The 23,017-nt window shown below is 44.3% G+C and overlaps 1 protein-coding gene across 1 annotated transcript in view; it reads right to left on the bottom strand.

Moving 5' to 3' along the window:
- ST6GALNAC5 (ST6 N-acetylgalactosaminide alpha-2,6-sialyltransferase 5) overlaps window positions 1-23,017 on the bottom strand; it is a 160,237-nt gene that overhangs the window by 8,046 nt on the left and 129,174 nt on the right. Inside the window, exons 3-4 of the mRNA XM_012787893.3 lie at window positions 13,944-14,353; window positions 8,311-8,418 (exon numbers count right to left, since the gene is read on the bottom strand). Of these exons, the coding sequence (XP_012643347.2) occupies window positions 8,311-8,418; window positions 13,944-14,353 (518 nt within the window). The remainder of the gene's footprint in view (window positions 1-8,310; window positions 8,419-13,943; window positions 14,354-23,017) is intronic.

The following is a 23,017-nucleotide window of genomic DNA, read 5'->3' as shown; positions in this document are numbered from 1 at the left end:
CTTAAGAATGAGCTTCTGTGTCTTGGAAACACTCCTGTCCTCCAGGTGGGGTCCTTTAGGAATGGTACTCCAGGTTCCTGCTGGCATCAGCAGCACAGGGCTGGGAGCAGCTGTCCTTGCTGTATCCTTCCAAGCCCTTACTGCAGAGGTGCCCCATGTGTGGAGCTTGCTGTAGCTGGCCAGGGTGATAAGCAGAGGCCTCGTGTTCACTTGAAATTCTACCTACCAATATTAATGGCAGCAGGGGTTTTTAATATCCCATTGTGGAATCTTCTAAAGTTAAGCTGTGTAAGTGGGGAAAAAAAACCCTCATAATATTAGTAAGCAAGGGAAGACACTTCCATTTCTAAGTGCTGTTGGGATTTGAGACACGCTACCCCAAAATATGTTACCTTAGCATTGGAGGAAACAACAGAAGCAGGGAGGCCACTCTCACCTTCCCTTCACCCTTCTCCCCTGGAGCAGTCATAAAAATTTTTCTGCCCTTCCTTTAAAGTAGGTCATAAAACCTTAATTCCGGAGATACCCTCAACTATACCTAGAGGAAAGGAACATCCTTATCCTCAAAGACACAGAAATGCCAAGAAGAATCTGAACAAAAGGGCCTTGCTACTACCCCTTAGTTTATAACCATTAGATCATACCCTATTTGTCCACTCATACTTCTTCACAACCATCCACTTCATCAAACACAGCATAAAAATATGTAGGTCTCCCTATTTCTCTGAGTCTTCATTTCTGAAGGCTCTAGTATCACATAAAACTTATATTAAATAAATGCGTATGCTTTTCTCTTATAAATCTGTCTTGTCTTAGGAGTCTCAGCCACAAAAGCCTTGCAATGGGTGAGGAAAAGAAATGACCTTTTCTCTCCTACCGTATGATCTAGGTTGACCCTGTTGATTGAGGGTGGGAATGAACTATGGGGAAGCTGCCAATGTCCTGAGAAAAAGATGGTGTCTTTGCTTCTTCCTAGAGCACTTAGATACTCTCTTTAAACACACTTCTATTTTTGGTGTGGTACTTGGCAGATAGTAGGTACTTGGGAAATGTTTAAAGAATAGAGATGAATTAATAACTGTCAAATATTTATGTGTTCTGCAATTGGCTTGCATCGGGGGCCTTTGGTGACACCATGTAACATTCACAAGAAAATGGTTCCTACAATAGCCCTTCCTAAACATCTGTGTCAGGCCTAGGGGACCCACTGAGCTACCCTGATTTCTGCTCCCATGATTTCTTGTCCTTGGATATTCTTCTAGAAGGAAAACAGTTGTACACTTTGGAAGCCCATGAAATAACACTTATGAGCGCATAGCGCATTAAGAAAGAGCCTGCAGCTGCCCATCCTTCCTTGGACAAAGAGCCACAGTGAGTCACTCAAACCCCCAATGACTCAGGTCAGGTGTGCCATAATGTCTCATAATGGATCCATGATACCCACAGACCAAAGATAATGAAAACGCCCAGTGACTGGTAAGAGTTGGTCAAATTGTGGCAAAGTTGGAAGAAATGATAAGAGTCTAGGTAAAAATACAACAATGTATTTTAAGTCTACTTCTTAAAACGTAAACAGCACGGGCAGCATTACCATTCCTCGCCTGTCTTTTGTAAGCGTCCAATTCTACACCATGGACCGTCGCCAAGTAAGAACTTTCCCTGTTAGGCTGGCAGCTTTATGTTCGCTAGCTAATAATTCTAGCAGAATCAACTCTCTGATATTCACGATACCTTTGAGATGTCCTTCACATTATGGATGAGATATTAATTTAGTTCCATGACAGTGATCACTCTGAATCATTACCCCGCTAATTAATACCCAAGAAATGATGGGTAACAGAGAGTTGTAAACTTGGTAATGTGCTAAGTATGACCAGAAATAAGATTATTAGGTAGAATTTAAATGCTTGGCCCATTATCGTCGCAAATAATTTACAATGGAAAATGAGATTAAATACTCACCATAACTTAGTTTGGAAAGCAACGACAACAGATCTTTTCACTGCAATTTATAGTCCATCTAGAGAGAAAGAATTTAGCTTCCTATATGGATATGGCATGATTTAAGAGCCTACAGTCCACAGAATAATATATTTTGATGCTGTCTCTGGCACAACATGATATTAATTTTCCCCAGCTTTCTGAGCACTGATGAGCCTGGAGGCTGGTGATGGAGGCAGGGTGGGGGCAGATACCTGAGCCCCCCTTTGAGGACCCAATGCTGGCTATGGCTGAGAATAAAACAAGGTGGCTGCCATTGACTTCTGGGGTTCCCTCAAAATCTCAATCTGACATTTGCTAATTATAGTTTTATTCGCCTGGCACTTTTGGTCTTGTGATAATAAGTTTAGAATCAGTCTCTTAAAGGAAAGGATTTTTTGTTTATCATTGAAACAAGCTATACTGAATATATACTATATGCCAGACACAATGACAAGTGCTAAAGATAGAGTGTGGGTTGAGACCTGACTCCTCCTCTTACGGAGCTCAGAGGCAAATGAAGGAGATGGACAAGTCCCTCAGAGAGGTGAGGCTGGGTAGAGCAGAGTGCAGTAGGTCTGGCTCAGACAGGAGGTCAAGGGCAGGGGGATTTGAGGAGGAAAGGATGCTGTATTAGAACAGTAGACTGAAAGACAGTAGACTAAGAACATTGGCTCTTGAGCCCTGGAGACCTGGGTTCAAATCCCAGCCCTGCCACTTATCTGCTCTATGACCTTGGCCAGCTGTTTCATGTCTTTAAGCCTCATAGGTAAAATGCTGATAATAATGTTTATTTATCTCAATAGGATTTCTATAAGATTCAGTGAAATAATGCATGTGTTCATGTTAAGCACAGGGCTGGCACGAGGTATGTGTACAATACATACCAGTGGTTAATAGTATGAGTAAAGAGCCAATGGTAATCAGGCAGCTTAAGAAGGTGGGAGATGGGTGTTCCAAGCTGAGGGCACAGGGACAGGTGTCTGCAGGTTGAGCTCCTTTACAGGTTTTTCAGTAGAGCTCAGACAGATCTGTCTGAGTGGAGGAGATGTGACTAATGTAGTATACAAAGGCCTGATCCCGAACGGCTCGTGTGCTAAGCCAGGGAGTGTGAACTCTGCTCTAAAAGCTTTGGGGGAACACAGAGTGGTTTTAAGTGATTGGGTCTGATTTGTGGTGTCATCTAGCAACACAATGATATTTGGAGAGGAAAAAGACCAGAGTTGGAGAGGGCAGTCCAGGATGCTATTGCAGGACCAGAGTAAAGAAGAAAAGGTTGTAAGGCTGCTCCAAAGACTTTGAGTCAGTGTTACATTCTGCCAGGTCTTGAATAAGATATGTCCCTTATCTGCCACCATGACCATTTAACCTCCACTGCTTCCATCTGTGGTTTTAAATATGAATACGACACTTTGTTCCCATGGCGTCCATGTGCTTAATACTTTTAAGGGCTACCAGCAGTTTTCTTGCTAATGAATGACTCCTGGCAGTAACTCTGGCCCTGTGGGTGGCATGGGAAGGCAGACCTCCAGGACAGCTGGAGGGGAAGTGACAGCTCCTGGCCACCCACGCTGGCCTTGGAGACCAGGCACTGATGGACTGGTTGGCTGTTTGCTCCCACTGCATTCCCCCCTCACACCATGCATATGGCGGCTGGCATTCCCTTCTGGTCACTGCCATCCGACACAATTGGAAATGACTGCAGGAGTAAGTCGAGTGCTTTGTCTCTCTGTGCTGGAAATAAGAAGGTGATGATTAAGCTCTACTGAAAAGGGTGAGAGAGTCTGATTTAGTTTGGCAGGCAGCATGACTATCTTAGACCAGAGGTTGTCAAAGTTCTTACTTGCCAAGAGACCTTTTGTTGAAAATAAATCGTATACAGGAGGCCTGGGTAAAGCAGACCCAAGCGGGTGTGCTCTTGAGCAAGTGGGGTGTGGGGGTACCTTCCCTGGTCTTGGCTCCGTGCCCCCAGTAGGCTTAGAGGAGCACAAGGACTCCTCCCCATCTAGTTCGGAAGCCAAAGACGGATGTTTCAGTAAAGTACAGTGCGTTGGAGGCTACTGACAGGCAGAGGGTGAACATTTTCTCCCACAGGTACCTCGTGTGACCTTCTGTACCTCATGACTGAATTGTGGTCAAGTGAGACTCGGGAGATTGGAGGCGGAGACTCTGTCTCAGTCATCTCTGATCACCTCCCTGGTGCCCAGCTCGAGCTATTGGATGGGTAAAAGTCTCTGTGATTAATTTAGTTAATGACTTGTTTTGAGGGTACTAACCGTGTTTTAAGGTCTGAAATGGTTTAGTTTGCCAAAAATGAACAGCTTGGCTCCCTCTTTGTTTGCTGAAATCTGGCTCCATGTGGCTAATCTCTTGATTCCAGAGGGAGAAGGGGAACTTTCGGGAAGCTGCAGAATGGCTAGGAACACCGAGAGCAGCCCACGTGATGTCCTGCAAGGAGCTGGAGGCCACGTGATGGCAATTTTCAACGGCAAAGCATAGTGAGATCTAGTTCACACAGAAGGCTGTACGTGTCCACTTGTTTCCAGGATCCAGGCCCTCCTCTCCAACGGAGCAGCGTTCAGAGTGCTCTCGGGGCATCTCTGGACAATGTGCTAATGGGTATCCACACTCACAGATGAGTCAGTCCCTTCACCTGCTAACTTTATGCATGCTTAACATACCCAGGACTGTGCTAAGCATTCCTCATCTATTGCTTTATGGAGTTAGCAAGTCCTGTTGTTGTCTCTATTTTACAGATACAAAAACTAAGGCTTCTGAGACATAATCTTTAAGTAACTTGCCCAAGGTCACTAGGCTCAGTGAGGTCAAGTAACTTTCTCAAGGTCACACAGCTTCATAGGGGCAGAAATGGTTATTTTCACCACATACAACACGCTTTACTACAACACTGAAGAGAGGGTAGAGGATAGAGGGGTTCACTTGGTATTTACAAAGCATCTGCTATACTCCCAGACAGTGTTAATATCTGCTGTCCTGTGCTCCAGGGCTTCACCACTGAACCAAATACACAGGGCTTTCTGCCCTGGGAGGTTACCTTCTGGTGGACTCAACCAGCGTGAGCTCGGCCACCTCATGAAATTATGCCTCACATTTTTGGCCCTGATGATAGCTTACCTCCTTAAGTTGTGGAGCTCATGACACCTGTACCAAACAGTCGCATTTGGCCCCTAATAGTGCTCTTCTTCTTTCAAAATAAAGACAAAAGGAGGAATGGTCAGACTAGTAGCACGACTAACTTAGAAGTTGCTTTTTCACTCTCTGGTGGCAGATGGTGTTTGCAAGACTCATCTGACTCTTAGATGAAGATTGCAAATGCTGCCTCCTTTTATGGTCACACAGCAAGTGGCATTGCTGTGTACATTTTATTTTGGTGTGAGTAAAGGCTTATCCTAAGCCTCCAGGGAGGTAAGAGCTGTGTCCTATTCTTTGAACCCCTCTCAAAGTTCTTGGTATCTTCCAAGGCAACTCTCAAGTGCTTGGGATAATATTAATAATATTATTTTATAGCTCTTACAGTGTAATATTAATATGCCATTAATATTAATGACATTAATAACATTTCCTGAGTACTAATTGTGGGCTGGGCACTGGCTCAAACACTCTTTTCGTCCATTATCTCATTTAATTCTCACCATGACCTGCTTGATTTATTATTATTTTCTTATCCCCATTTTATGGATGAGGAAAATGTAGTTCAAGGTCACGCAGTTAGGAGCTGAGTGCCTGGTGGTTCAGCCAGTGTGTCCTGGAAATGAAGATGAAAGGACGTGGGAGTCAGTCTGTGCCGCTCCTGGTCTTCCCTTCGTGCCCCTCCTTTCACAGGCCTTACGACTGGGGCAGGATGCCCGCTCTAGCCCTAACCCTCTCCAGATGATACTCAGCACGGCTCCACTTTCACTGAGGGAACCCCGGGTGTAAGGATCCTTTTGAAGAGTTCTTGCTGAACCCATCTTATGCAAATAGCTATCGAACCTTCAGGATGGTAGCTTATAGGAACAGAAACCCAGAGCCAGTGGCAACATGTGGTGGTGCATTGACATTTTCTTAATTTCTTTGTTAGTATCATTCTTTTTTTTTTGGTATATTATGGGGGTACAAATTTTAAGGTTTCAATAAATGCCCTTTCCCTCCCTTCCCCCACAAGTCTGAGTTTCCAGCGTGACCATCCCCCAGACGGTGCACATCTCACTCATTATGTATGTATACACCCACCCCCCTCCCCCCTCCCACCTGCCCAATACCCTATTACTGTAGTACCTATGTGTCCACTTAGGTGCTGCTCAGTTAATACCAGTTTGCTGGTGAGTATATGTGGTGCTTGTTTTTCCATTCTTGGGAAACTTCACTTAGTAGTATGGGTTCCAGCTCTAACCAGGAAAATACAAGAGGTGCTGTATCACCATTGTTTCTTAGAGCTGAATAGTACTCCATGGTATACATATACCACATTTTATTAATCCATTCTTGGATTGATGGGCACTTGGGCTGTTTCCACAGCCTTGCAATTATGAATTGTGCTGCTATAAACATTCGAGTGCAGGTGTCTTTTTTGTAGAGTGTCATTGGATCTTTTGAGTAGATGCTCCTACACTGCTGGTGGGATTGCAAACTAGTTCAACCTCTGTGGAAAGCAATATGGAGATACCTTAAAGTATCATTCTATTATATAAATTGTTTCCATCCTACTGTACATGCCGTGGTGATGAACTAACTCGGAGTTAGAAAAATGACAGGTTAACTTGCCTTTCATTTGTTTTCCATAATAAATGGAATACTTCCTTGAACACTGAGTCATTAACATTTCAATTTATTCATGCTTTTTCTTTCTGTCGTCCTAATGGCAACATTACATAATTATATCTGCTGTATAACCATCAACGTTGACGGCTCTTTGTATGCCCATACGTGCCATTCCCACCGCCTCTGTTAGCCTGCTGGTTTGAGGAGGCAGTTTGCTTTTTGAGGCCACACTATTTACTTCTGCACATGGACTGTTAAACAGGGACACAAGGCCAGTGAAGTAAGTGAGGATCCAAGCTAACCTGCCTTCTGCTTGCCTCGAACCAGGCGTTGTTCCAAGCACTTCACATGTATTCACTTATTTAATCCGCCTACAACCCTCTGAGGCAGAGTCTATTATTATCATCACATCCACTTCCATAGATGAAGAAGCCGAGACACGGAGACATTAAGCAACTTGCTCAAGGTCACAGTAGGTTAGTAAGTGGCCGGGCCAGGCTTTACACCTACGCAGTCTGGCTCCAGCATGGGCCACCTTTATGTCCAAGGTCTGCTCTGTTCATAGCTTTCCTTCTCCTCCGTGATCTGTGTCTTACAGATCAACCAGTATTACTGCTGGGTTGGATCTTTGGGTTAAAAAGGGAAAAAAGTGGCAAAATGGTAATGGCATGATTAACTACTCTTTCTTATCCTTGCTTTCAACCCCCGAGTTGTGGTTTTTGCCTAAAGACCCGGGGCCTTCGAGAAGTTGTTAGGTTTAAAACACATGAAGGGATAAAACAAGCATGCATGTTAGTGAACGAGTTTAAAATGTCCCCACCCCAGGTTTTACCATTTGGAGATCAGGAGTGAGGCCATATGCAGGCCATCAGGCATTCCTGAAAATAAGGACACTTTCCGAATTTATTGGTTTCACTATTTTAAATTGCAGGTGAGCTTTCAAGCTGGTTTCCACCAATCAGGCCCTGAATAGTGCTTCATTGCACGTGTGGTGCACACCAAACTCTGTCTGGGCACACGTCAGGAGGGAACCTAAGGTAGCAACAGAGATGTGTGCATGTTCCCTTTAAACTGATACATCAAAATAATTATGCCTGTGCTTTTGGCCTTAGTGGCGCAAACCCAGGCTACTGATGTGGTAAGGGAAAGAGGCCCAGAGGAATATTTTAATTTTAGAAAACAGGCCTCACTGTCAAAGGAATTGCCCTTTTTAATTCATTAAAAAATTATCACATTCCTTTGAAATGAAAGTAAAAACTAATATTTCTTAATGCTTGTTCATCATTAATATTATGCCAATTACTGCATTACTCTTGGCTGATAAATATTCAGAGGATAAATGAAGCCCACAAGATGGATTTATTCTCCAGCAGTACAAACAAAAACTTTCAATATTTTATATCACATAATTAAATGCCGTTTGTTGTTTCTAGAACCAGAACTTGGGACATGCTAATTAATTGCTTCAAGAAGACAGTTAGACATGTGTCATGATTGCTATACAGAATCAGATATTTATAAACCCTGCACAACACTGTGTATGATTTACACTTGCAGGATAAATCCTACCTGCAGAAGTCTGGGGGCACCATGCCATAAACATTGATCCTGTCACACAGCTCCAGCGCAATCGTCATTGTGAACCAGCCAGTGCTAAGCCAAGTGTTGGAGATCTTCCTGGAAGGAACAACAATTAAGTCTGCAAGCTGGTAAAGTAATCATTATACTTTTTTGGATCATTATACCTTTTTGGAGTATGGGTGACTATAAACATTCTCTCTCGCTCTCTCTTTCCATTTGATAAATATCTGGAAATTTACCAAATTGAAATCTCTTAGCAAAACCACTATATTCCACAATACAATCATAATTGATGTTGATGCCCCATTATGGTGGGTTTGTGACACTAAAAGATGCTCAAGGGACTTTCTGCATCATCAAAGAGGATGATCAATGCTTCAATGTTTAAGTGCATGTTACCACAACTCGATTTCTTATAGGATGACAAGCCCTGTGTGACAACTCTTTATTAACTAGAATACCTGACTGACTACAAATTCTCCTTGTTTGCCAAGAAGGCTAGATAATGAAGAGCCTATTAAATATGAAGGAACATGTAGATGTGTTTATCTATCTATCTATCTATCTATCTATCTATCAATTGATTGATCAATAGATCTTAGGGTAAAAGCTTGCCTTGAAGCAGGCTAATTCACACCTTGATTGAATGTCTTTCCATAGGAGGAGCACGCTCATTGGGAAGGGGCTGATGATCAAAGGAAAAGAGCCACAGGAATGCTTATATTTGAGCATTTGCATTACTTTACATGTCAGAGCATTTAGGGTCCTCTGAAAATTCTCATTACAATACCAAATATTGACAAAACTCAAGGAATGAATCTGTGTGCTCTACCATTCATGAAGTTGCCCATTCAGATATCAACCATGTGCCAAGTCTAAGGACAACTATGCAGACAAAACATCAAAGTCTAATTTGACCCTGTGAGAGTGACTTGTTGGTCTACCATGCTATACTGCTGTGGAGATTAATTTCAATTCTTCGGGGGTTGCTGCTTTTATTTTTTCCTCAGTGCTTATGGCATGCCTCATTAGCCAGTTTCAAGCACCTTATCCCCAAGGTCAGACTGTGGGACATTGCCCTGCCAAAAGCACCATTTGTGATGTGAGTAGCTGAGTTGCAGAAAGGCTCTTCAACTTGCACCATGTGGCACTCCTTGAGAAGGAAGCCTTTTGTTAAGCAGTACGCATCTTTATTTCCATTTTACATAAGGACAAAAAAATCAAAAGGACACTTTTAGTGAGTCCTTTGTTTTGTCAAATACCTGACAGGCATGAGTGATTCCTGAGTTCATGGCTTCCACTTTCTATTTCTTAATCCCTTTGCTCACTTCCATTGTATTGGGACCCAGTAGTATCCCAGGAAGTACATTTAAAAGCTCCTAAAGATGGGAATAGTATGGGCTTGAATCTTATCTGTGTCTATCATAATTAGCTAGATGACTGAGGGAGATCATTTCTGACCTCTGACCCCTGATTTCTTATCTGTAAAGCAGGTGTAGGAAGCTCTATGTCCTGGGCTATTTGAGAACTTAATGAGAGAACACCCAGGAAAAACATCAAGCTTGGTATGTTGATACATGAAGACCCCTTCCTCCTCTCTTGCTTGCTAGGTTGAGCAAATGGGGTAAATAACTCAGCAAACCCTTTCAGTGCTTTTTAGTAGCCATAATGAAGATCTTTCCAACACTCTACTCCCAAGGTCTTGTGTAGAGGAACCACCATCAGTAGTCAGGACAGTAATTACAAAAATTCAGAAGCCTCCAGACTACATAGGTATTAATAATTCCCCTTCTCTCTTGCCAGGGCTAAATGTTCCTAAGACCTCTGGGCTGGAGAAGAGCTGACTGAATGGCAAAGTGGGGAGGAGGAAGCGCCTTCCCTTAAGTTAGAGCCTGTCTTCACCTCTGTGCTGTGACAGTACACCTAACCTGGGTGAGTGGATCACCGGGAGGACGTGGAACGAAGGAAGTGAATGACAGCTCACCTACATCCCAGGACCCCGGCCTGGGAGTCACACCCATGTCCCCTGTGCTTTTAGAGGAGTTTCAAACACCAAACTGGGCTTTTCCCAGGGGCAGAAACCCTCCCACAGCTCTGGCTCTCTTTGGGGTGACGTAATAGAGATCACAAGCCACGGCCTGAAACACAGGAGGATGTGGCTCTCCAGAAAAGGCTCTGTGGGTAAATGGGGGGAATACAAAGCAGAGGACCAAAGAAACTAAAGTGAAGGTTCTTTAAAGTGCTGCTTAAAATTCTCCAGACCTCCTGAACAATAGCCTTTTGGGATCACGTGCTATAGAAATGCAACTTCATTGTGCTGTCTTTCTAAAAAAAAAATCTGAACGCTTTTTCTAACAAAGGAATATCTACTGTTTTTACACTTAATCAGCTGTAATGAAAGAATATGAAGAGCTGTCATGTGCTTATTAGGGAAAATTATCAGATATTCTTTTATATGATGAAATAACACACTGAGCTGATAATTCTATAGTGCACACTAAATTACAATTAAAGGCCTTTCTGCTCCACCAGAATCTCATTTATAATCTCTATGGAAATATTCTTCCTGCAGTTATTTCATTTATGCTTCCTTTATCTAATTACTATAATATTGGTTCTGAATCATATTTTCCTAATGTACCCTTATTCAATTATAAAGTTATTTTCAAGTACAGTTACTTTTTAATATCAAAGAATACCACTTGGCCATCTATGTCATTTGTCATGCTTCTTAATTGCAGATTTTTCCTGAGCCATTTTTTTCTCCATTTTTAGGTAAGGTGAAACTTCTATAAATCATAATCTATTGAATTGTCACATTTCTTCAAAATAGTCCAAATGTATTTCTCGATCATGAGATGTGCAGATTAGAGACTCTACACTTTCTTTATCCTCCAATACATGCTACTGTTATGTTGGGTTTCATGAAAAGCATACATAGAGGAAATACCATTATGCCCTAAGTGTTTTTTGTCTTAATTTACAGAAATAGTTTCTGACTTGGTTCTTTTTGCTTTGTGTAGGCTGCAGGTTAATATGGACACATAAGAATACTGAGTCAATACACTATCAGCTTCTTTAAGACAGTTTCCTAAAGGTAAGAGGGACGAGGTTTCTGGAAGTGGCAATGTACTTGGGCACCTTACAGATTCATGTGTGATTCCCCTGAGTAGGGGCGGTGGTCACTAGTAGAGGGATGTCTGCAGAAATAGGTCCAGTAGCCAATCCACAAAGTTCTGGCTCCCTTCTTACCAGCTGGGACTACCAGGGAGATGGACATGGTGAGCAAGAGCTTTTCAGTGGTCAGAAATCAGCGGATTTAATGAGCCGGACATGCCTTGATGTGAGATTGTTTCCTAAAGATCGTAAGTGGCCAAAGGGTAGGATGACTTAGTCTCTAACTTAAATCAGCTTAAAATGATTCCTTAAGGAGTCCAGAGCAATGTGTAATTATCCCAAGTAGCTAGCACTGCAGAAGCATTTCAGGAAGACTTAAATTTAGCAATCATTAAACTAAAAGGAGAGAAGCGTTTTCTACTGAAGAGATGGTTTCTACTTATTTCAAATTTTCCATCAAGTGAAAAATGAAATTGTAAATAAGTGCCCTCTTTCTTTATCCCTTATGAAGTGCCTTCTTGGTTAAAGAACTTATTCACATGAGCAGTAGTCTCTCTTATTCACAGGTTTTAAAGGTCAACCAATACAGGCTTTGGTGGCAGCTGGTGGTGACGGCCAGGATCCCCAATGTGGTCTACTGGTGGGACTACCTCGGAGTCTGCGGGGCCTTCCAGGGGAAGAGGCCACAGCGCCAACAGCCAGCCCTTCCTCCCTTTCCTCCCCCATACCCGTGCCCACTCCTGCCGGGCCAGCCCTCAAGCAGTCCCAAGGTGTCTAAGATTTTAAAAGACAGCTCTTCCACACAAAGAATTTGGGGACACTGGACTTTGGTCTGTCTTTTGGGTGCTATTCTCCAATACTCCCAGCTGCCTATGCTAGCCGAATAACAGATTTAGTACTTTCTAGCCTTTACTTATCATACCCCTTTAGTTTTAGGATAAGCAATCAACTCAATTACAGTTTTTGTAAGGGGAGGGAAAATTACATATTAAATGCACATTAATTATGAAAAGTACAGGTTTTGGAATTCAGGAAACAAGGAAATTTAATGGTTAGACCAGTCAGATGATTGATAGTCACTAGCCCCTTTTCACATGGAAGGTCTCTGAGGCTCTAAAAGGTCAGATAACTTGTCCAAGGCCATGCGAGTAGAGAGTGATGGAGTCAGAGTTCCAACCACAGCCGTGCATGTGGGCTACCCAAGACAGTGCTACCCTCGATACCCAGTTGTCCTTGTTCCACCTAGGATTGGCCAGCTCATGACCCTTCATCTCTCTGCTTCATCCTGTGGCACTCCTCCCACCCAGCCCTCCAGGCCGTAGCCATGGGGGGCCGTTCTCCAACCCACTGCCTGTTCTCTCACACCGCACTCCTCCCTCCCCCTCCCTGGTCCTTCCTTCCTGGCTAAAGTCTTCTCGGCCTGGGACTCAGCTTAAATACACCTCTTTGAGAAAGCCTTTCCCTCATCTCCTAGACCAGAAATATTTTCAATCTATAGTGAAAAATACATTTTACATCATAATTGGAAAAATGTATATACATCTTCAAACCATATACATATACAACCATATACATATATGGTGTTCATTTTATTTTTTTAAAGTGTGAAATTCAATGGTATTTAGCTTATATTCACAGGATTGTGCAACCATCACCACTAATATTCCAGAATATTTTCATCACCTCAAAAAGAAATGTATATTTATCAATCAGTCAAACTGAAATAAAAGTTTCATGAGACAATACCTTGCCTAACTTACTATGTGAGGTGAATGCTGATATTGTCTGTTCTCGTCTGTTCTGTTCCATTTGATTCTATTCTTCCCATTACATTAGAGAAAAATCTTTCAGTGCCTCACTACGTTGCTCTCACATCTCATTACTGAGTTGTAACTAACAGTTTGGAAAAGACTGCCCTAGACCAGGCCATGCCTCCCTGCCCTGCATGTTACAGACCATTTTCTTCCCCTTGCATGACCCTCAGCACACTGGCCGCTTCCTGGTAGATGTCTAAGACTTGATATTCTTGGAGGGCAGGGTCTTGTGTTTGACTGTGTCCCCAGCGCCAGGTGCAGGCTGAGCAAGTCATAGGTACTCAGTCAATATTGGTTGACTGAATAAATGTTTGCCTTTGAATGGGAAGAAACCCAGACACTTCTTTTTGGTTAGTGTGCACACAAGTAACATGAAATGCAATAAAGCTATTATATTGCACTTCTAACCCCTGTAAGCCAGCAGCTATGTAGTCTTTTTCTCAAAGAACAGGGATTTGGGCTTGAATTATTCATGTAATTATGTCAGTGCTCCCTTTCCCTTTGCCTCATAAACCCAGCCTGAGTAGCCCAGTCACCAGGAGGACCCTATAGGTGGGCTCTATCAGTGCCATGAGCAGTGGGCCTTCAATAAAAACCTTCAGCAAAAGCTCTGTGTTGGGCGACTCAGCCAACGACGACCCTCCCCCTCCCCTGCGATCTCCACTGCCCACCTGCCCTGTGCCTGCGTACCTGTCTTTGCCAGTCTCCTGCTTGAAGAGCTCATCGAACTGCAGCATCTTGTGGCGTGTGATCATGAAGGCCTTCAGCCGGGGCAGCACCTGGCTCAGGAGCTGCAGGTTGTTATAGACCTGGCCCTTGCCATCCCGCCGCATGTAGCTGCTGGGGCCCCAGAAGATGAACACGGTGCCCTGGCTCACGTTGAGCAGGTCGTGGCGGTTGCGGAGGATCCGCTGGATGCTGGAATGTGCGATGACCCTCAGGCTGGTGCGGTTGCCCACGTCGCGCCCGTAGCCGCGCGTGGGGGCGTCATTCATGCGGATGACGCACTCCGTCTGGTCAATCTGGGGGCCTTGCTGACTGCGCAGCAGATGCCCCGAGCTGGTCACCAGAGCACAGTCCCCGCAGTGCATTTTCAGGGGCTGGAAGGCAGGGGGAGAAGGACACTGTCAGGGGCAAAGGTCTTGACCCTCCTTGGCACCAGCAGGTTACTTCCCTGTCTCGGGAGCAGGGCGCCGATTTTCCCTCTCCCCCCAGAGTATATGTCCCTTCTGCTATAACTCCATGGACCCTTGCATTCGCTTCTAAATTGGTGACAAGGACATTGGACGAGAGGAAAAGAGAGCTAGCACTGACCTGTCAAACAATAGGCTAAGAGCTATACTGACATTGAACAACCAAATTGACACAGCAACCAGCAAGGCTGCTACCACGGTCATGTTACAGATGAGGATACTCAGGCTTAGAGACGTTAAGCGATTTGCCCAAGGATACGTAACTGGTAATAAAGTCATGTTTTCAAAACTATTTTTTTTAATTCAAAATTACTCCCAAGTTGAAGCAAAGACTGTACTGCAAATTGCTGTGACACTAGTTTTGATGCTCTTAACTCACCTTATTAAAGTGAAGCACTTATTAATATTAATAATATTAATTCTTGGATGCTGTACAAATATGTTTATCCTAAATAAACATCATCTAAGAATCACATGGGAAATGACATGCAGATTGTAATCCCTCAGAGGCTATAATTTTGCAATGACAATTAGGATCATTTACCTCATTTTAAGGGGAGTGGAAGAGAAACTGAGTTAGCTCATCTTCATAAGAGTAAAGAAAGCCTCAAGCTCAGGGCCACAGACCTCATCCAGGAATTGCAGAACCTTCGTCCTTCTCTCATCTGCAGTGAACTCACGCCCTGGGGGAGTCCTGGCCACCTCGTGTCCACCAGGGACATCTGAATGGCAGTGCTCCAGTTGAATGTCCTGAACCAATGATTTGCTTTCTGAACACCTACATTCCGACAAATTAAACATTCCCATGTTCATGTTTAATGAGAAATATCTCTAGTTGCTGTTTGAAGATAATATAATTAGGGCCTGAGGCCAAGGCCAGCAAGTGCAAAAGAAAATGACAGTGAAGATGTTCTGAAGGAACGTTGCATTGTTAGATTTTCCCCAGAGCCTCCACCCTTTTTCTCTGTTAACTTTGAACAGGACACACTAGCTCCCTGCACAGCCCCAGGAAATCGGGTCCAATTCAGTACTGCATATATTCAGTCTTACAGTTACTCTGGGAGTTTCCTGACACATGGCTCTGTCTTCAGAACTAGGAAGCTACTCCGACTTTCCTCATGGCATGGGGCCCAAGAGCTCTGGGCTGTGACAGGATGGGCCCAGCCTTGTTTCCATCACCTACTAGCTATGGGACCTTGGCAAGTCACTAACCGCCACAAGTCCGAGTTTTCTCATCTCTCAATGAGGATAACACCCTGTTCTACCTCAGCAGAATGAAAAAAAACAAAAAAAACAAAAAAACAAAAAAACTAAGATACACACAGTATTAGATTGAGCCATTTGAAATTGCCAACATCTGACCTACAAAAATAGCAACTGCATGTGGTTGAACCTAGTCCTTAGCATAGGACCTGTCACAGTGATCATTCAATAAACGGTAGGTGCTGTTAGGATTATTGGCCAGCTTGGAGCATATTGCAAATACTCACCAACACAGTGCTAAACGCTTTAGGTTTATAATTGACACAGGGGTTTGTGCATGGAGATTCTACCATTGCATATTCTCATCATTCCTTCAACACTGAATTACTCTGAGGCGACAGGCACTGTGCTAGGCAGTCAGAATGCAAAAATGAAGGGAAAAAAACCCTTCAAAGCTTACACCTTAGTGAGGGACAGTGGGTCAGTAAAAGTGCAGTAACGTTGCATAGTCTGAGGAAAGGGGGCTCTTTGGAGCACAGCAAACCTGGAGGACAAAGAGTGGCCAATTAACTAGTATTTACTGAGTGCTATGTGCCAGGCACTGTTCTGAGCTTTATAAAATATAATTGCATTAATCCTTCAAATAATGCTATAAGATGCTAGATTATCACCCTCATTTTACAAATGAGAATATTGAAGGATAAAAAAGTGAAGTGATATGCAGTTTGCTCAAGATCATACTGTTAGGAGGTGGTGGTGTTGGAATTTGAACCCAGGAAATCTGACCGCAAAGTCAATGGGATTAACCAGCATATCATTGCAGTGTAGTAAAGTAAGTGTCATGGAATGTTTGTTTACCTCACTGTCTTCCTCCTCTCCTCCCTCCCAGAAACTAAGTGATGCTATTTTTAAATCAGTAGTATTGTTGCCACTCTGAAGGCATTGGGCTGGATGGATGCCATGAAGTGACAAGTGTCTTCTATCCAATACATCCATTCTTCAGAGAATCATTCACAGCAGATTCATCCAACTAGGACATGGAGTCCATGATGGTGAAAAGTGATTAAGACCAAATCTTCCTCTTGAGGAACAGCCACATTCCAGATGTCTAGAAAGTCGCCCCATTCCCCTGAGGAAACTACTGGAACCTGGAGTAAAGAGCCCTTCTGAATTGCCTGGGTGAACAGCTAGGGTGAAAGGCAATTTCAGTGGCCAAAGAATGGAAGAAATACTTAACTTTCCTTTCCCTTGTTTTACCCACACATCCCATATATAAACGATGAAGAGGGAGAGTTCAACAATGATCTACTCAATGACAGATTTTCTGTTATGTACCAGGCACTGAACTTCGTGCTGGGGTGCCCCCCAGACAAATAATCACAGGGATGTGTGGGTAAGTGCTACAATGTAACTAGGCACAGGGGCTGTGGGACCAACGATGAGGGCACATTTGAGCCTATCTATCCAGAAGGGCCAGAGGTGTGGGAGGACAACCAGGAAAGGATTATGCAGTGGGAACCAACTGAGGAGCCTATTTTAAAAAGAAAGAAGTGGTCAACGGTGCCACAGGACAAGTAAAACAAGACTTGAGAAGTGTGATGACTTTGGCCAAAATAGTCTCAGTGGTGACGGAGTTTGAATGTAGTTGAAAGTAAGGAAGTACAGGCCGAAGAGTGACTGCAAAGGGTTGATGGAAGGTCAATGGTGAATTAGGGCAGATGCACAGGACTTGATCGACACTGAAGGGGACTGACCGACCTGGGTTGCCAGGAGCTGTCTGGGTTTTACCACTCAAAGTCCTGCATCCTAGAAAACCTCTCAGTCCCAGGAAAAATAGGATGGTTGGTCACCTTATTGCCACTCACGAAGAAGCCCAGTAAAAAGCTTCCTCTGAAGATAAGGGGCACCTGCAAGCCGCATGTTACTCCATGCAGAAGGTCAGGAGGCCCAGGGCCCAGAGCTCCCTTTTCCACAAACGTACTCAATGCTCTCACCCATTTAAAACAAAGACAGGACCCATTAGATACTCGTGGCCAGATGACATTGATTTGCTCATTCATTCTAAAGACCTTTACTGAGCACTTAACACACTTCTGAGGTTCTGTGTAACTGGTACATTTGCTTAATAAGGTTGCTTTGTAAGTTCATCCCAGCGGACCCCAAGGCCATGGGAACCTGCTTTTTCTCATCAGACTCACTTAGAATTATTCTGAATTTTCCAGTTTGATCTATAATTTTATTATACTCATTATGACTGGGGAAAACATTCTGAAGAAAGGTCCCAGCAGCATCTTTTCCCCATAATTAATTATTCTGCTTTGATTCCCAGAGCAGAGGCTGGTTGGCAGGTAAAACACACATCACCTTAGGGACATTCTAAGGAGCTCCCTCTCTCCTTTGCTCTCTCTCCTCTCGCTCTCTCCTTTGCCCACAGGAGGCCCGCTGAAGGCTCCTTTGCGAAAGGCCAAGCTTCCTGGCCGTGCCTTCCTGACCCTCCGTGATTACTGGACACCAAGACACGCCAGGCTGACCCCGCCCCTCACGGTTCCTGCCCACGCGCCTCGCCCTGTGCGGTCCATCACCTCCGGCGCCGACACCCACTCTGCGAGTCGTGAAGATGCACCAAACGGGAAAAAAAGATCCGAAGTCTGAATTATGCCTTAAGTGCCTTTTGGTTAGTGGTGCCAATAAAATGACAATAGCTGTTCTAAACATAATGTTACATTTCCAGCAGCTGAGAAGAGCATGTACCAGCCCAGGAAAGGCTGACGCACTTCCAAAGGACGAAATGAAGTCTGTTTACTACTCAGAGGGACAGATGATGTTTTGGAAGGCAGAACGACAAAAAACAAAACAAAACAAAACAAAACAAAAAACCGTACAGCCGTGTGACCCCATTTCTCAGGATGTTGCAGGCCCCTGGGAGAGCCGTGGCCCTCCACATCTCAGCTCCGTTATGATCCTTAGCAGCTTAATGGTCTGGGTGAAAATATGCGGGCCTTGCCGAGTATAGATTCCTGATGCAGCATTCACACGTTCTTGGGTGATGAGTCACTAGGCGGAGGGGGAAGGGGAACCTCCCACCTGCGTGGCACAGAAGCCCCACCCAGCACACAGGAGGGGAGGTGGCTCCCAGGGGACTCACCGCCTGGCAAGGCCTCCCCTCTGGCTTCTTCCTCATGGCGTTCAGCCTCCCAGATTCTTTGGGACATTTTCCTGGAAGCCCCATTTGGTGAGGTGCTCCATGCACCGGTGGGAAGCCTGGGCACCCACATTGTAACAGTTCAGTCTTGGTGATCTCTTTCATCCTGACCCATAAAAGCCATTTAATTCATACTGCATAGATGGACACATAGAAACAGTTATAACGTGGTGCCCTAGCCAACAATCTGCCGAGGAACCCCAGCCCGTGGCGCGGATGCACGGGGAGAAAGGGGAGCGGGCTGTGGAAACCCCTGTCCGCAGAGAAGGAGGCTGCGGCCATTTGCCTCTGAGCGGCCTCCAGGCCCAGGGAGCCGGGATGGCCCGAGCCCAAGGCGCTGCCTGGAATTAATGGCTGGCCGGGAAAATGGCCCAGGACACAGTAAGGGCCATTAAGCCCAGCCAGTTATTAATCCCCAGTAAGAGCTTGATGCCAAGGTCATTAGAGCTGTTGTGAGGTGAAAAATGCCCGGGCAAGTCCAGCGCACATGGAGGAGTTGCCGGTTCTCCAGGCCGCTGGTGCTCAGAGCCGCAGGCCCGGCCCGGGAGTGGCGCGGGCAGGACCGGAGCCGGGAGGAGGCAGGGGGGCCCTCCGGAGGGACACGCGCACACACACACACACGCACACACACATGCACATACTCGGAGCTTATGCTTTTATTTTTGCTGTCTCTTTTGCTCTTTGGAAATTTGTAAGCATTTGCGGTCATCCCCAAACCTAGGGCAGGGCCTGCAACTTAGAGGAGGACTCATGAATATTTTAGAATATTTTAGACTGTGTAAATGAGTTTCTCCTCCCACCACCCCTCTCCCTCCCCCGAACCCATCCCCCCCCCCAAAATAACAACAACAACAACAACAACAAAACCAACAACAAAAAACTCAAAATCAGAGGATAGGAAAGCATGACAACTTTCTTTCATTATAACCGACTCCTTCGGGCTGCGGCTGCAGGCCCAATTCCTGCTTGGGGAAGTGTGCTCAGGGAATCAAAGTCTGATTTCTGTCACAGCCCGAAGAGCAAAAGCAGAAGAAATTCTCCTTGTGACCCAGCTGATGCCTCCGGAGCCTTCCTTAAGAGAATAGAACAGGCCAAGTCAAATTAAACTTGACACCTAAAACACTCAGTGATGTCCTTGCAAACATTCGCAGCATGGCAATATCAGGCTTCAGTTTTTAAAATTCTGATTTATTTGGCAGAGGGAAAGGTACCTCAGAGCATAATGTCCATTAGCTCAGTAATGAGACCGGTCTTGCTCTGGGAGCTGCCTGTTGGTCTGGAGCAAACATGAGATATATTAAACGGCTTCAGGTGTTTCGAGAATCTCTGCACTTTCCAATCTGATGTTTTCCTGTAATTACTGTGCTTTTATTAGCTGTCAATCTCAGTTCAGGCTGACAGTGGGTATAAACCATGCTGATTATTTAATGTAATTCACTAGAAAAATGTTACTCTTCCAAGCTGCTCTTTTCTCTTTTATTCAATGACAAGCCCACCCACCAGCCTCCCCTGCTAAGAAGTCTTCCTCTCCTCACCCAAGCCACCTTATCTGATTTCCGTCTGCAGGCTGACTAAGGATGCAAGAGCTCTCTGGGCAGGAGGCAATACTGAGCAGTGTTTAAAATACCATTTTTGGAGTCACTGGCTTTGAACTTGCTTCTTCCAGTCATTAGGTGGGTAATTTTGGACAAAGCTGACTAGCTTTTCTGAGCCCCAGTTTTTCATCTGTAACATGAAGATAGTAAAGCTGATCTCAAAGGGAAGGTCAGCCATCTCCATGCACCTTCCACCCAGATGCTCGAGCCCTCTCTTTCTCTGCCCCTTACAATGCGTACCACCCTATCGAGTCTATCCAACGACCTGTGCTCCAAATCCTACCACTTCACCACCCCTGCTACCGCCACCTTCATCTAAGCCACCATTGTCTCATTGTAGCTCCTGCAGCACTCTTAGTTCTTAACTTTGCTTCCCTCATTCTCTCCTTCCTTCTTCCATATTCCTGTCTCTGTGAAGCTCCCGGGGTCACCTTTAATATGTAAATCAGATCATGTCACTCACCTACTTAAATCTTCCTATTTGCTTCCTATGGCACTGGGAATAAGAAACCAAACTTTAAATCAAGGTCTGTACCGTGGCCCCAGGATCTGCAGTTTCTCCCCTTGTCTGTCATTTCAGCATCCTCCTGTGCAGCACTCTCCCGTGATTGCGTTGCCGTTTCTCCCTGGCTGGCTGTCTGACGCGCTCCATGGCAGCTACTCCTCCCAGCCAAGCCACTCTCCTGGTCTCTGCATGCCACCTCCTTCACATCCTTCTCCTGTTACTTCCAACCGCCTCCCCAGGGAGGCCTGCCCTGACCACTCCATCTAACCCAGCCCCCTTTCCCATCTCCTGTCACTCTTCCATGATCCAGGTTTTGGGTTAAATTCAGTATCACTACCTAAAATCATCTTAAAATAATCTTCATATGTCTACATGTTAAAGCTTCCCAAAAGAAGGGGCTTTGTCTTATTCGCACTGTATCTTCAGCACCAAGAACAGCGCCTAGCGCAAGAAGGTGTTCAACAAACATAGGATTTTGAATGAATAATTGAATAAGGCCTGTAAAGCACTCACCTCAGTGTCTGGCACATAAATATGTGAAATAGATGTGCTTATTGTATTAAGTATCCCCATCCTGCCAGGAACCAGTTCCTGATATTTTCTCCCTGGGTAACTAGGTTGATAATTTTCTGAAGCATGGTACTTGGAATGTACCATGTATATGTCATAACCACTGAATGACATTCTGAGGAAGGACCAGGAAGTACCATTATTTTTTTTTTTAAATTGCATTCTATTTTTTAAATGTCTTTTTGACAACTTTATTGAGATTAATTTGCAAACCACAAAATCCGCCCATTTTAAACATAAATTAAATAAAATTTCATTATATTTACTGAGTTGGGCCACCATCACTAAGATCTAATTTTAGAACATTTCCATCATCCTGAAAAGAAACCTCATGTCCATTTACAGTCACTCTCCACTCCATGCCTAGCCCTAGGCAGCCACAAATCTGCTTTTTATCTTTTCTGGACATTTCAGATGAACGGAATCATACAACATATAGTCTTCTGTATCTGGCTTCTTTCATTTAGCATAAACATTTTGAGGCTAATCCATATTATAGCACGTGTCAGTACCTTGTTCCTAAATCCATGCCCATTGTATGGATATACCACATTTTGTTTATCCATTCATCATTTGGTAGACATTTGGGTTGTCTCCATGTTTTAGTTATTAAGAATTCACATACAAATCTTTATGTGAACATATGTTTTCATTTTTTAAGTTGATGCCTAGGAGTGGAATTGCTGGGTCATATGACAATTTTATTTAACATTGCGAAGAAAAACTGTCGCTGCTTTCTAAAGTGGCTATACCATTTTACATTCCCACCCGCAACGTCCCAATTTCTCTACATCCTTGTCATCACTTAGTATTGTCTCTTTTGATTATTCTAATGGATGAGAGGAAGTATCTCACTGTGCTTTTGATTTACATTTCCCAGGTGACTAAAGATGTTGAGCATCTTTTCATGGGCCTATTTATGCCCTTATTTTCAGGTTTCTAATTCTTTCTACTATGCCCCATGTTCCACCCTAGATCAATGCCACTAAGGCCAGTGGTTCTACTGAACTCAGAGTCAACATTCAGCTGACTTGTGCAGGAGCCTTTTTGCACGTAGGACCCGCTATCCACAGAGGGTGGATGGTCCCTGCACACAACCTGGAAAGAAAGAGGGGCCATTTAATCAGCACACTTAAGTCTGGAGAGGTGAATCCACAGTAGAAAATAAGGTCAGCGGTAGCTGGGACATATTGTTATAGTGAAACCAGATTTTCTCACTAAAGGTTAGAAAATTCACTTCACCTAGTCATTTACTCTAAAATGAGCTTCATGGAATCGTGGAATAATGTCTCTGGCAGAAATCTCAGAGATGATCTAGGCCAGTAATTCTCACAGTGTGCTTCCCAGACCAGCAGCACCAACAAAGTCCAGGAACTTGCTAGAAATGCAAATACAGGGGCACCATCGTAGCCCTGCTGAACAGATACTCTGGGATGGAGCCCAGAAATCCGATTTTAACAAGCCCTCCAGGGGATACTGATGCTTCTTCAAAGGTG

This window comes from Microcebus murinus, chromosome 2 (genome assembly GCF_040939455.1).
Source record: "Microcebus murinus isolate Inina chromosome 2, M.murinus_Inina_mat1.0, whole genome shotgun sequence".
In the NCBI taxonomy this organism is placed as follows: domain Eukaryota; kingdom Metazoa; phylum Chordata; class Mammalia; order Primates; family Cheirogaleidae; genus Microcebus; species Microcebus murinus.
Note: the sequence above shows the minus strand (reverse complement) of the source record. Positions and strands in the feature narration are given on the sequence as shown.